Source organism: Bison bison, unplaced genomic scaffold (genome assembly GCF_000754665.1).
Source record: "Bison bison bison isolate TAMUID 2011002044 unplaced genomic scaffold, Bison_UMD1.0 scf7180017864244, whole genome shotgun sequence".
NCBI classification, from domain to species: domain Eukaryota; kingdom Metazoa; phylum Chordata; class Mammalia; order Artiodactyla; family Bovidae; genus Bison; species Bison bison.
Window position 1 is genome coordinate 1,567,717 of NW_011494816.1, and position 13,071 is coordinate 1,580,787.

The 13,071-nt window shown below is 42.1% G+C and overlaps 2 protein-coding genes across 11 annotated transcripts in view; one reads left to right on the forward strand and one right to left on the reverse strand.

The window, feature by feature from the left end:
* TCEANC2 (transcription elongation factor A (SII) N-terminal and central domain containing 2) overlaps positions 1–6,216 on the reverse strand; it is a 44,222-nt gene extending 38,006 nt beyond the window's left edge. For 4 of the 8 annotated variants that reach the window (XR_825869.1, XM_010847140.1, XM_010847134.1 and 1 more), the window contains exons 1-2: positions 5,831–6,009; positions 4,901–5,044 (exon numbers count right to left, since the gene is read on the reverse strand). Coding sequence is in view for 5 of the 8 variants with exons in the window: in XM_010847140.1 (XP_010845442.1) it covers positions 4,901–5,002 (102 nt within the window). In the remaining 3 variants the exon portion in view is untranslated. Of the gene's footprint in view, positions 1–4,900; positions 5,045–5,830; positions 6,010–6,131 lie in introns of those variants that run through there. The other 4 variants (XM_010847135.1, XM_010847136.1, XM_010847138.1 and 1 more) reach the window with 4 other exon arrangements.
* TMEM59 (transmembrane protein 59) overlaps positions 6,209–13,071 on the forward strand; it is a 25,780-nt gene continuing 18,917 nt past the window's right edge. Inside the window, exons 1-3 of one of the 3 annotated variants that reach the window (XM_010847130.1) lie at positions 6,335–6,584; positions 10,465–10,497; positions 11,510–11,615. In XM_010847130.1, the coding sequence (XP_010845432.1) occupies positions 6,396–6,584; positions 10,465–10,497; positions 11,510–11,615 (328 nt within the window). In that variant the 5' untranslated portion in view covers positions 6,335–6,395. Of the gene's footprint in view, positions 6,585–10,464; positions 10,498–11,509; positions 11,616–13,071 lie in introns of all 3 variants that reach the window. The other 2 variants (XM_010847132.1, XM_010847131.1) reach the window with 2 other exon arrangements.

The following is a 13,071-nucleotide window of genomic DNA, read 5'->3' on the forward strand; positions in this document are numbered from 1 at the left end:
TTCTCAGATATACTCTGCATATAAGTTAAATAAGCAGGGTGACAATATACAGCCTTGACGTACTCCTTTTCCTATTTGGAACCAGTCTGTTGTTCCATGTCCAGTTCTAACTGTTGCTTCCTGACCTGCATATAGGTTTCTCAAGAGCCAGGTCAGGTGGTCTGGTATTCCCATCTCTTTCAGAATTTTCCAGTTTATTGTGATCCACACAAAGGCTTTGGCATAGTCAATAAAGCAGAAACAGATGTTGTTCTGGAATTCTCTTGCTTTTTCCATGATCCAGCGGATGTTGGCAATTTGATCTGTGGTTCCTCTGCCTTTTCTAAAACCAACTTGAACATCTGGGAGTTCACAGTTCACGTATTGCTGAAGATCTCTAGTCTTTCCCATTCTCTTGTTTTCCTCTATTTCTTTGCACTGATCACTGAGGAAGGCTTTTTGTCTCTCCTTGCTATTCTTTGGGACTCTGCATTCAAATGGGTATATCTTTCCTTTTCTCCTTTGCCTTTCGCTTCTCTTCTTTTCTCAGCTATTTGTAAGGCTTCCTCAGACAACCATTTTGCCTTTTTGCACTTCTTTTTCTTGGGAATGGTCTTGATCCCTGCCTCCTGTACAATGTCACAAACCTCCGTCCATAGTTCTTCAGGCACTCTATCAAAATCTAATCCCTTGAATCTACTTGTCACTTCCACTGTATAATCCTAAGGGATTTGATTTAGGTCATACCCGAATTATCTAGTGGTTTTCCCTATTTTCTTCAATTTAAGTCTGAATTTGGCAATAAGGAGTTCATGATCTGAGCCACAGTCAGCTCCAGGTCTTGTTTTTGCTGACTGTATAGAGCTTCTCCATCTTTGGCTGCAAAGAATATAATCAGTCTGATTTTGGTATTGACCATCTGGTGATGTCCATGTGTAGAGTCCTCTCTTGTGTTGTTGGAAGAGGGTGTTTGCTATGACCAGTGCATTCTCTTGGCAAAACTCTGTTAGCCTTTGCCCTGCTTCGTTTTGTACTCCAAGGCCAAATTTGCCTGTTACTCCAGGTATCTCCTGACTTACTACTTGTGCATTCCATTCCCCTATGATGAAAAGGACATCTTTTTGGGGTGTTAGTTCTAGAAGGTCTTGTAGGTCTTCACAGAACTGTTCAACTTCAGCTCGTTAGGCATTACTGGTTGGGGCACAGACTTGGATTACTGTGATATTGAATGGTTTGCCTTGGAAACAAACAGAGATCATTCTGTCATTTTTGAGTTTGCATCCGAGTACTGCATTTCAGACTGTTTTGTTGACTATTATGGCTACTCCACTTCTTCTAAGGGATTCTTGCCCACAGTAGTAGATATAATGGTCATCTGAGTTAAATTCACCCATCCCAGTCTTTTAGTTCACTGATGCCTAAAATGTTGATGTTCACTCTTGCCATCTCCTATTTGACCCACTTGCAATTTGCCTTGATTCATGGACCTAACATTCCAGATTCCTAGGCAATATTGCTCTTTACAGCATCGGACTTTACTTGCATCACCAGTCACATTCACAACTGGGTGTTGTTTTTGGTTTGCTCCATCTCTCTATTCCTTCTGGAGTTATTCCTCCACTGATCTCCAGTAGCATATTGGGCACCTACTGGTCTGGGGAGTTCATCTCTCAGTGTCCTATCTTTCTGCCTTTTCATACTGTTCATGGGGTTCTCAAGGCAAGAATACTGAAGTGGTTTGCCATTGCCTCCTCCAGTGGACCACATTTTGTCAGAACTCTCCACCACGAGCTGTCCATTTTGGGTAGCCCTACACAGCATGACTCATAGTTTCATTGAGTTAGACAAGGCTGTGGTCCATGTGATCAGATTGGTTAGTCTTCTGTAAAATTGATTTTCATTCTGTCTGCCCTCTGATGGAGAAGGATAAGAGGCTTATTTTAGGTTATTATAAAATAATGGCTAGAATTCCCTGTGCTATACAGTATATCCTAGTTGCTTATCTATTTATTTGGGCTTCCCTGGTGGCTCAGCTGGTAAAGAATCCGCCTGAAATGCGGGTAACCTGGGTTCGATCTCTGGGTTGGGAAGATGCCCTGGAAAAGGGAATGGCTACTCACTCCAGTATTCTGGCCTGGAGAATTCCATATAGATTATTATAAAATAAAATAATGACTTTCACTTCACACTTCATTTATTAAATAGATATTATTATTAATCCCATTTTACAGATAAGGAAAGACACAAAGAGATTAATTTGCCCAAGGTCACACAGGTAGTTTAAGTGGCAGAGCTGGAATTTTAACACGGGCAGTTTGGCTCCAGAGTCTGTGTTAATTACCACACCATACTGCCTCTAAGACAAGAGAAAAAAGCCATTCAAGGAAAACAGAACAGCATATGCAAAGGTGTAGAGGTATGAAAGAACATATCTTTGAGAAATTGTGAGTGGCTGACACTGGATGGAAGGTACATAAGAAGAGCAGCAGGGCAGGCAGGTACCAGGTCACAGACAGCCTTTGGTGTCATGTAAAGAAACGTCTTTATCGAAAGGTAGTTTAAAAGCACTGAGGGAAGGGTTTCCTTTGGCAAGGAGGTGACCTGGGTAGATTTTTTTTTTTTAAGCTTTATTTCTCTGACTTAAGTGTGGAGGTTGGAATGACAGTGGATGCCAAAGTCAGGGAGACAAAGTTAACAGACCACAGAACTGCTCTAAATTCAAAAAGATTTTGAAATGTAAAGAGAGAGATGTAAGGGCAGAAAGGATTCTTAGGAGACAAAATCGAAAATCGGATATAAAGAAAAAGAATTAAGGGTGGTTTCTAAATTTCTAGTCCCAGTTATTTGGCATATGGATAAAGTTAATATGGGAGGTTTGGAAGAAAAGCCATTGCACTGAAGGAGAAGGTTACTTTACATGCTTGTTGTTTATTCTGACTCCACAATCTTCACATGACATACTCTCATCATCACACACAGTGATTCTCAACTGGGGCCCACCTGGGGACACCAAGGGCAGAAGGGACAGGTGAAGGTATATTAGAATCTGGGTGTTTGTATGTTGAGTGTACATGTAGGTCAATTACTACTATCCCTTTTTTTCTTCCAGACAGTCTGATACCACAGTCCTGCCCACCACTGTCTCTGAGAATTATATATAGTAGTGACTATATACAATATACAGTCTACAATTATTTGTGGATAGTCTGACAAAACAGTTTAAACACTTGAATGTGTTCTGCTGCTGCTGCTGCTAAGTCGCTTCAGTCGTGTCTGACTCTGTGTGACCCCATAGACAGCAGCCCACCAGGCTTCCCTGTCCCCGGGATTCTCCAGGCAAGAACACTGGAGTGGGTTGCCATTTCCTTCTCCAATGCAGGAAAGTGAAAAGTGAAAGTGAAGTCGCTCAGTCGTGTCTGACCCTCAGCGACCCCATGGACTGCAGCCTTCCAGGCTCCTCCGTCCATGGGATTTTCCAGGCAAGAGTACTGGAGTGGGGTGCCATTGCCTTCTCCGAAATGTGTTCTAGGAATTCACAAAACCTCAAAACTAGGGGAGATTTTAAAGATCATCTTGAGCTTAGTAGGTCTCAACTAAGGGCTACTTGTAAATGCATGAGGGCATTTTTGGTCATCACAGTTGGAGGCGCTACTGGCATTTAGGGTCTGAGGGCCTGAGATGCTCAACTTTGTAAAACTCACAGGACGGTTTCAAATGATGAAGAACTGTCTTGCCCAAAAGGACAACAGTATTTGTTTGAAGAAACTCTGACATAGGTCAACCACATTTCCTAGATAAGGACAAAGTGAGATCCCAGTTTAGAAAATGACTTGCTAAAGATCACCCAGCTGCACAGGAGGGCCTAGAACCCAGGGTTTTTGTTTACACTTCCCTATATTGCTTTCTAATCTGGGTCTGGTAAACCTGTGGTATATCTAAAAGTCCAATGGAGTACTTAAGTCAAGTACTCAGAAGGCCCCCCACACCATCACAGTCTTTGTAAATTTTTCTCTAGCCCCCGATCCCACGCTCTTCAGAAACCTAGGCCAGAGGTGCAAGTTTGGCAGTCATCAGCATGGCAAGCCTTAAGATGAATAAGATTACCCTAGCCAAATACATAAAATGTGACAAAGCTCTGTAGAGCACAAACATTAGCAGTCTAATGGAGAAAAGAGGAAGCAAAAAAGGAAATCAGAAAGAAAAAGTCCGTAATGTAGAAGGAGAGGTTCAAGATGACAAAGGGAACTAATTGCAAGCACTTTTCTGCTTGTTTTTAGTGAAGTAACTTGTTGTTCAGTCGCTAAGCCATGTCCGACTCTTTGCAACCGCATGAACTGCAGCACTCCAGGCTCCCCTGTCCTTCACTATTAAGTGAAGCAATAATTACCATTAATTGGGTTCTTACATTCATTGATTCACTGTTGGTTGTCTATACTGTATTCATGATGCCTTGCCTCTTCCTTGCCAACATAAGTCAGACAGTTTGAGGCTGCAAAGAGTCCAGTTTAACAGTCTCTTTTTCAGTCTCAGCTGTGGCTATGAAGGCCACGTGATACAGTTCCGGTCAATATGATATGAGGGGTGGTATCATCATCCAATCTTACTGAGTTTGTACGGGGTACACAAATCATATTGAACATTCCATTTAATACACAAGAACATCTTGCAAAAGAAGAATAATTTAAGATAATATACAATAATAAGATAATAATATATCCTACCAGTTAGTGAAACATACCACAAAGCTAAAGTAATTAGAAGGGTGTAACAAAGGTCCAGAAATTGATAAATAGTGCATGGTGGAAACAAATTTGGAGCAGTCAGGAACACGGTGGGGAGGAAGCACATAGGTCTTCCATAGTAGAACTCCTCCAGACCTCCTTGCCATCCCAGTCATCTCCACTCCCAGATCCCCTCTCACCTTCAGAGATTCAATGGTGGCCTGCTTGTAAATCTTTCCTCCAGGATCTTTCTTCTGAGGACTACTCTGGATTCTGGGTGTTCGAATGACGAATTTATCCATTCCTAGGGGACTCCAACTACCTTCACGTACTTGTACCGTGTTCTGCTCAACAAAGAGGGCAGGTTCTAAAAGGTCATCAGAACTTCAGTGATGTGTGCTCCCTAAAGTGACATAATTGGGTTCTACATACTCTGGAAGCATTCTTGAATTATTAGGACTCGGGTGGAATTTAAAATAAGATTTCCTCTTAAAAATGAAACATCTTCCTAAAACTGAAAATTGTATACAATGATCGGTCTACTTCCTGAATTAAGAGGTACCTAGTGCACACTCGGTAAAGAATCTGCCTGCAGTGCAGGAGACCTGGGTTCGATCCCTGGGTTGGGAAAATCCCCTGGAGAAGGAAATGACAACCCACTCCAGTATCATTGCCTGAAAAATCTCATGGACAAAGGAGCCTGGTGAGCTGCTGTCCATGGGGTTGCAAAGAGTCGGGCACAACTGAGCGACTAACACTTAACTTAGTGCACACTGTAAAGGGGCTACCAGTAGAGGGCCAGGCGTTGAACCTGGTGACTTCTAAAGCCTCTTCCATTTTAGGTTGCGTTGTGGTAGGGGTAGCTTTCCTCCAGGTTCAGTGAAGCTCTCAACTACCCTACTATAGCCACAACCCCAAGGGTTCCCCTTGTAACCAATAGTCAACAACCTCCTCCAGATCTCAGCAGGGTCCTCACAACAACCAATCATCTCCAGGAAATGCTCCACGGTCAAAGGACCCTAAAGACTGTCCTGCTCTAATCCCATAGCAACGGGAAACACCACCTTCCTCTGCCTTCAGCACTCAGGAGCCCAGGAAGGGGAAGGCTAACGATGGCACGTGAGACCCACCAAGAAAAGCAGCCCTGCCAAGCAGCTGGGCCTCTCCGGCACGCACCCTCTGAGGGCCCAAGCCTGGGCCTTAGGGGGTCGTAACACCTTTCAGGGTTGGCAGTTTCTCGGTAAAAGCTCCGCCAGGCAGCTGAAGTCCAAGGCCAACCAGCGGAGGTTGGGGCGGGCGGGGTGAACCAAACCACATTCCCCAGAATACACCGCGAATGGGCAGGCTCGGGACCGCCTAGGGCAGCTGGTAGTTCCCCGAGACCAAGTTCCCCAACCACCGTGCGCCTCCCGCTTGAAGAGAACTACATACCCCAGCATGCCTCGCAGAGGGAGGAGTCGTTTCGCTCTAGTACTCGCGATGTTTGGATCCACTTCCTCTCGCCAACCTAGAAGTTCGTAGACCTAGAGGTGGGGCGGGAGGCGGCAGTTTCGGACGGGTCAGGGCGGAGCTGAGACGACTACAGAGGCGGAAGCAGCGGCCCGCGGGGCGGGGAAGGGGCTGGTCCCGGAAGGAGGAGGAAACCTTGAAAAGAAAACAGCAACAAGCTGTGCTGCTGTGACAGAGGCAAACAAAATGGCGGTGCCGAAGGGGAGCCTATGGCTCAGGGCCCAACTGGGGATCCCGCCGCTGCTGCTGCTGGCCATGGCCCTGGCCGGAGGCTCGGGAACCGCTTCGGCTGAAGCGTTTGACTCGGTCTTGGGTGATACGGGGTCTTGTCACCGGGCCTGTCAGTTGATGTATCCCTTGCACACCTACCCCAAGGTAGGGCCCGTCCGAACCGGGCTACAACCCTTCCCTGGCCGCCCATCTTTCCGCTCTCCCGCACCTCTGTCGTTTCTGGGAGCCTGACTGTTGAACCCACCCTTCAACCTTTGTCTCCCATCTCTGTGGCCCGTTTTCTTTCCTAATCCTACCCGCATCCCACTCCTCCTGTAATTACCGGAAGTTTGTGCCGCACCTACCCTGTAATAGGTCGGGGACAGAAAAATAAGCAAGACAGGACCCCTTTTTTTTTTCTGGGGCTTTCCGGGACAGGGGGGGGGGGCGGAGGAGGATCCAGATGATTAACGCAGGGTCCTCACTTTCCAGGGATGGCGGGGCGGAGGGGAGGCAGTTTCAGATACGCCAGTCCTCTAAAAGATTAGTTCTTAACCCCCTCTTCCCTTAGCGCCTCTCTGGGCTGGAAGCCAGCAGTCTGTATAGTATGAAATGTATTAAGGAGTTGGGAGACATCAGGAAGGGCTTTCCGCCTATGTTGAGTAACTGTGTGCTAGGTGCTGACACTGGGATTGGGATGGCTTAGAGAAAAAGCAGTTAGGTTTGTGCATTCAGAGAACTTACCTTTCGGTGCAGCAGAAGACAGGGGATTAGTAGAATGGGAAAGAAACGAGACTGCCGCTCGCCACGGATCACATATTACGAAGAGAGTGGACCCTTCTTCCCCTCCTTGTCCGCCCCTAGGTGCAGCCTTTCCTTTAATTCCATTCCACTTCTCAAGTTGTTTGTGCAGCTTTAGAACTGTTGACTGAGCATCCTAAACTGCGTGGTTTGTCCCCCACCCTTCCAAATATGTGATTTCGGTGTAAGCCCCGCCCCGCACACCACTGCCTTTCTTTATAACAGCTCGTGCTGGTCTTTCTACCCTTGTTTTTACTTTGTCTTCCCTATGCTATGTACTTAACCATGTGGCTAGGCCTCTTTGCTCTCTCAAATTACAAAGAGACTAGGAGGAGTTTAGGATGTTCCTTATTGGCAAGTGCTTTCAGGCTTTTGAAATGAAAAGTTCTAAATGCTGTTTCTGCCCGTATGTCTGTTTACTGCTGGGTTTTACATTGCTTGAGGATTATCAATCTTAAAGAAAAAGTGTGGGAGAGGGGATTATCAAATTATCAGAGACAAATATATCATTAGCAATCAAGAGAGAGAAAAATGAGGAATTCTGACTTCTAGACTTTTAAATCAATGTGTACTGCTCCTGAATACATTATTTTCTTCTCTTTTTATAAACCGCTCATAAGTAAGAGGATTGTATGAGGAAATTAATAATGATTTGGCCTGGAATTGGGCAGAGATTTATTTTGTATCTTTTTAGTGTTTGGATGTACTGGCCTTCCCTCCCACCCACCCCTGCCCTTTTTTTGAGATTTTCCTAGCATATTTGTAGTTACTTGAGTACATACGTTGGAGAATAAGCAATTTAAAAGATTAGACATTTCGGGAACCTCTGAGTACTTTTATAATATCCACTACTTTCTAACAATTGATGTGATAGCTATAAATCTTTCTTTCTTTTTCAGTAAAGCTATTCTCCCTAGGAACTCTAAATCACCTGGTTTCCTGTCCTGGACTTAAAGTTTATAAACTGCCTGCTGTCTTATTAGCCAGTATGATGGGAGATTTACCTCCGTTATCCCTAATTCTCACCCTGCCAAGTTGGGCTTGTCAGCTGAGGAAATCAAGGCTCTGACAGGTTCAGTGCCTAAGTCACATAGCCAAGAAGTAGTGGAGTAGCAGGAATTCAGTCCTAAAACTGGCTACACTGTACGGCTTTCTACTAATAAAGTTGTAGATTAAAAATATTTAATTATTTCATTGATGTCCTTTGGTCCTCCGTCAAATTATTGTGCTTTATGATTTGGAAAAAAGCAGTGGGTGTTACATTATTTAAATTTACAAGCTCCTAAAGCCTCTCTTCGGAGAAGGCAATGGCACCCCACTCCAGTACTCTTGCCTGGAAAATCCCATGGATGGAGGAGCCTGGTAAGCTGTAGTCCATGGGGTCGCTAAGAGTCGGACACAACTGAGCGACTTCCCTTTCACTTTTCACTTTCATGCATTGGAGAAGGAAATGGCAACCCACTCCAGTGTTCTTGCCTGGAGAATCCCAGGGACGGGGGAGCCTGGTGGGCTTCCGTCTATGGGGTCACACAGAGTCGGACACGACTGAAGCGACTTAGCAGCAGCAGCAGCAGCAGCAAAGCCTCTCTTGGTCTGATATTTGTGACCAGTAAATAGAAATCTCATTTTAATGACTCTTTTTCAAAATTATTTGTTGCAAGAAAGCATGGTACTTTACTTGTTTGTAGTAGGTACTTAAAAATTATCATATTTCACCCTTTAACTTTCCTCAGAAGTAGAATTGTGTAATTTGTCTGGGTCCAAATATGGGAGACATAAGTCCTGTTAATAATAAAGGTAATTAGAGTCAGCCTGGTCATTTTTAAGAGTGTGGGCTCTGGAACCTTACAAACCTGGTTTCATTCCCAGCCTTACAGTTACATATCTGTGTGTCCTTGATAATCACTTCTCATGACTTCATTTTGTCAACTGTAAAAAAAAATATCTTGTGGAGTAAGTGTGAGGATTAAAGATAATATACATGGGACTCTTAGCACAGTACCTAACACATATCAACAGATAGTTGTTTCCTTTGTCAGATGTCATAAGGCCAGTTTGGTATGTGCAGCATGTTAGTAGTGCTGAATAAGAGAGAATAGTTAGCTTGACTTAGCTTAGGATAAGAAAATGTGTGTAAAATCTATAGATAGTAGGGTTCCTTTAAGGAGGATTTGGTCTAAATTAGAGAAGGTATATTTTATACAAGCTTGCCAGTAACTTTGGATGCATAGGGCATGAAACATTGTCTAAAACATGAAACACTGATTTAGAACAAGGATATGACTTAATAGCTACCAGTTGAGTGCCTGCTGTGTGCCAGGTGTCCTATGATATATTGTTAACTCCGTACCTGGTACATTGTGGGTGCTCACAAAATATATGATTAATGTCATATCTGTTTATTAGTATAGCATAATTTTAATGATCCTATGGATATAAAATAATATGTAAATAAAATAATAAAATATAAAATCCTCATCATATTTCAGGATTGACATATAAGTATTGTCACTGTTCTACAACTAAGGAAATTGAGGCTGAGCGAGATTAAGGCCCTTGCCTGAGGTTGTGCAGAATAAGTGATGAGGCTGAGCGACTAACCAGGGCTAATTCCTGAGCCTAGACTCTTTCAGCATGCTACACTCTCTTCTGAAAATCGTACTGGAGGGCTTACTGGATTGGTTTAATAAAATAAAACATATCTGAAAGCAAAATGGCTTGCAGTATAGCTCATACTAATGAGCTCATACTTCTCCATGCCATAGTAGGAAGTATGTGATGCTCCAAAGACATGAGAGAATTCTACTATCTTACAAAACCTACTCAGGTATAAAATTTACTTTAATGGTTAAAACTCTTTCGATTTCACTGTAACAATAAATGCATCTAGAACCGACATCCAGAAATGCACTACCTTCAAAGTTGTATAATAAAGATTGTTCAATATTAGACAATTAGGATGAAATGGTTGGATGGCATCACTGATTCAATGGACATGAACTTGGGCAAACTCCAGGAGATGGTGAGGGACAGGGAAGCCTGGTGTGCTATAGTCCATGGGGTCGTGAAGAGTCTGACATGACGTGGAGATGGAACAATAATAAATACTAGACTGCAGCCATCTCCTCTTAACGGATTGTTGCTGCTGCACAAATTTTACTAATCCTGCTGGAAAGAAATGCATAACTTTGTATTCCATTGGTTGCTAACTGGTATATGCACATGCTGTTTCCTTCCTTATTAGGTGCCTGCCAGTTTGTACACAGTGGATCACACAGTAAGTTGAGGGGACTTCCCCACATATACTGGTTTGTTTCAAATACTATACATTTCACCAAAGAAAAGCCTGTTGAAGACATTGTCATTAGTCTTACTGAGCAGTTCACATTTTCTAGCAATGAAGACTCTTTCTTAATCTTGAGCTCTCACACAAATACAATGATGCCTACAACTGTTGTTTTCTCTTTTTAAAATATATTATTATGATTAACACTACTACCATTTATTGAGCACCTTTAATGTTCCGGGCACTGCACTAGGAATAGCTGTCTTCCAGCATTATTGAGGGGTTTAGAGATAATTCATAGCTTTTATTTCCTTTTTGACGTTTGTCAATAGATAGGTAAAGTAATGTGCATGCTGACCTGAAAGGTTTTAATCCAAGTCTGGCTGATTCCAGTGGCCTTTTCCATGTGTCACATGTTGCCCTTGTTTGTGTTTTCAGTTCAGGTAAACTGAGTTTAAAAAAATCCTTTCATTTAAGCATTTTTCTAAATGTGTACCTCACTTTGTGGGGGCCTTTATAGCACTATCTGCTTTGTAAAACTAGTCATGATATTTTTCCTGATAGGCCTGATGATTTGTATAAATATTTATGTGGCAGAAGTACACCATTGGTCCTAAAGTACTTGTTTTCTCATTTTTGCCTCTATTAAAGTTCTGATTATGTCACTGTTATTTTTATTTTCAACTTTTCCCCCCAAAATATGTCTGTGGAATGTAGGAAAAGGGTGATGTTTTTATGCGCTCGGTTTCTTGATATCACTTATTATTTATTTGTTTTGGATATCACTGTTAAAATAAGAAATTAAAACTTCTTTATATGGCAGACTATATAGTCTTAAGTATTACCTGACTTCTATTATTTTTTCTTTCTTTCAGTTATAAAACTTTTATTGGACAATTTATTATAAACCCTACTAACTTTGCTTTCTTTTGACTTTTTTTCCCCCCCATAAGGGAGAAACGCTATTTTTTTGGTTAATCCTCCCTGTTCTTGACCTCCCTAGGAAGAGGAGTTGTACGCGTGTCAGAGAGGTTGCAGGCTGTTTTCAATTTGTCAGTTTGTGGATGATGGAATTGATTTAAATCGGACCAAATTGGAATGTGAATCTGGTAAGATGCTATGCTAATGACATCAGCAGTATATAACATTGGTGTTTTCTTTGAGTTGTGTTACGCTTTTTCTGTATTTTCCTCGGAAAATGACAAGCATACTATTTCAACTAGGCATCAAGCATATTTTAATAATTATAAAGTTGAACTTCTAGTAGCTGCTGCTAGAAATTTCATGGGCTTCAAATTTCATCTATTTGTTGAGACAGTGTTTATTTTGTACTATAGATAGGAACACCTTTGTTTAACCAAGTATTTGGTTTAGACAAATGTAATAGTGATTACCCTTCTCATAATTCATCACCATCCTTTCAGTGGATAGCATAATTTTCCTAAGCCTTTCAATCATAGGCTAGTTGACTTAGCTCCCAAGTTGTTTTTTTTTTACTGAATCAGGCCTTTGACTCAGTATTTAATAGTGTATTCTTTGTGAGTCATGCCAATAAAAGAAGTAACTAGAGTCTTTGTCATCTCTTAAGCCACTATTCTTACCTTTTGCCCAAAGCGATGTGTTTAATAAAAGAAACCTGTAATCAGGACAAAATTGATATTTAGCTTTTTAAAAACCATAATGGACTTTTCTTCATTCATTACCTTACACTGTTTATTCAGTGCAGTAGGAGGTAGCTTTCTCCCTATCACTATGCTACTATTTCCATCTACCTGTGTAGTATCATAACCTCTTTTTTTATGGCTCAGTCTCCTAACTGGCCAACTTTATATGTGCATAATACTGTTCAGTTTATTATCTAGTACCTTCGAGAAGTGTACTACAAATGCATGACTGGGTGGAAAGAAAAATAAAATTGCGGTCTAAAGTGTTATATCACAGGAAAGAAAATGCTCTAGTGAACTAAATGAAGAGTGTACATGTGGTAGAGACTCATTCCAAGTTTGGAATCCTGCTGTAGAACATTTTCAAAGTTCAATTTTCTCAGAATTTAGGATGTTAGACTGTTTTATTTTTCTTTGCCTTGTGAATACCCTTGCTGCTGAACTCAGTGATCCAGTTCTTAACAGTAATATCATATATTTGTATAAATACTAAAGTATATCATTTTGTTCAACCCCATAAAGTAGGTGGTATTAATTCTGTTTTAGATATAATAAAGATCAATAGTCAGAGAGGTTAAATAGCTCTACCTAGGTCATATACACCGGAGAAGGCAATGGCACCCCACTCCAGTGCTCTTGCCTGGAAAATCCCATGGACGGAGGAGCCTGGTGGGCTGCCATCTATGGGGTCGCACAGAGTTGGACACGACTGAAGCGACTTAGCAGCAGCAGGTCATATACACAGCTAACAGATGATGGAGCCAGAATTTCAGGATGCCAATTCATTGTTTTTTCTTTTCTGCAAACCTTAGCTATGAGGTTCACCTCATATGAATGTCATCATAGCCAGAGCCTGAGTGTGTAATTAATAGGTTTATTCCTGAAACATTTGACCTGTGGG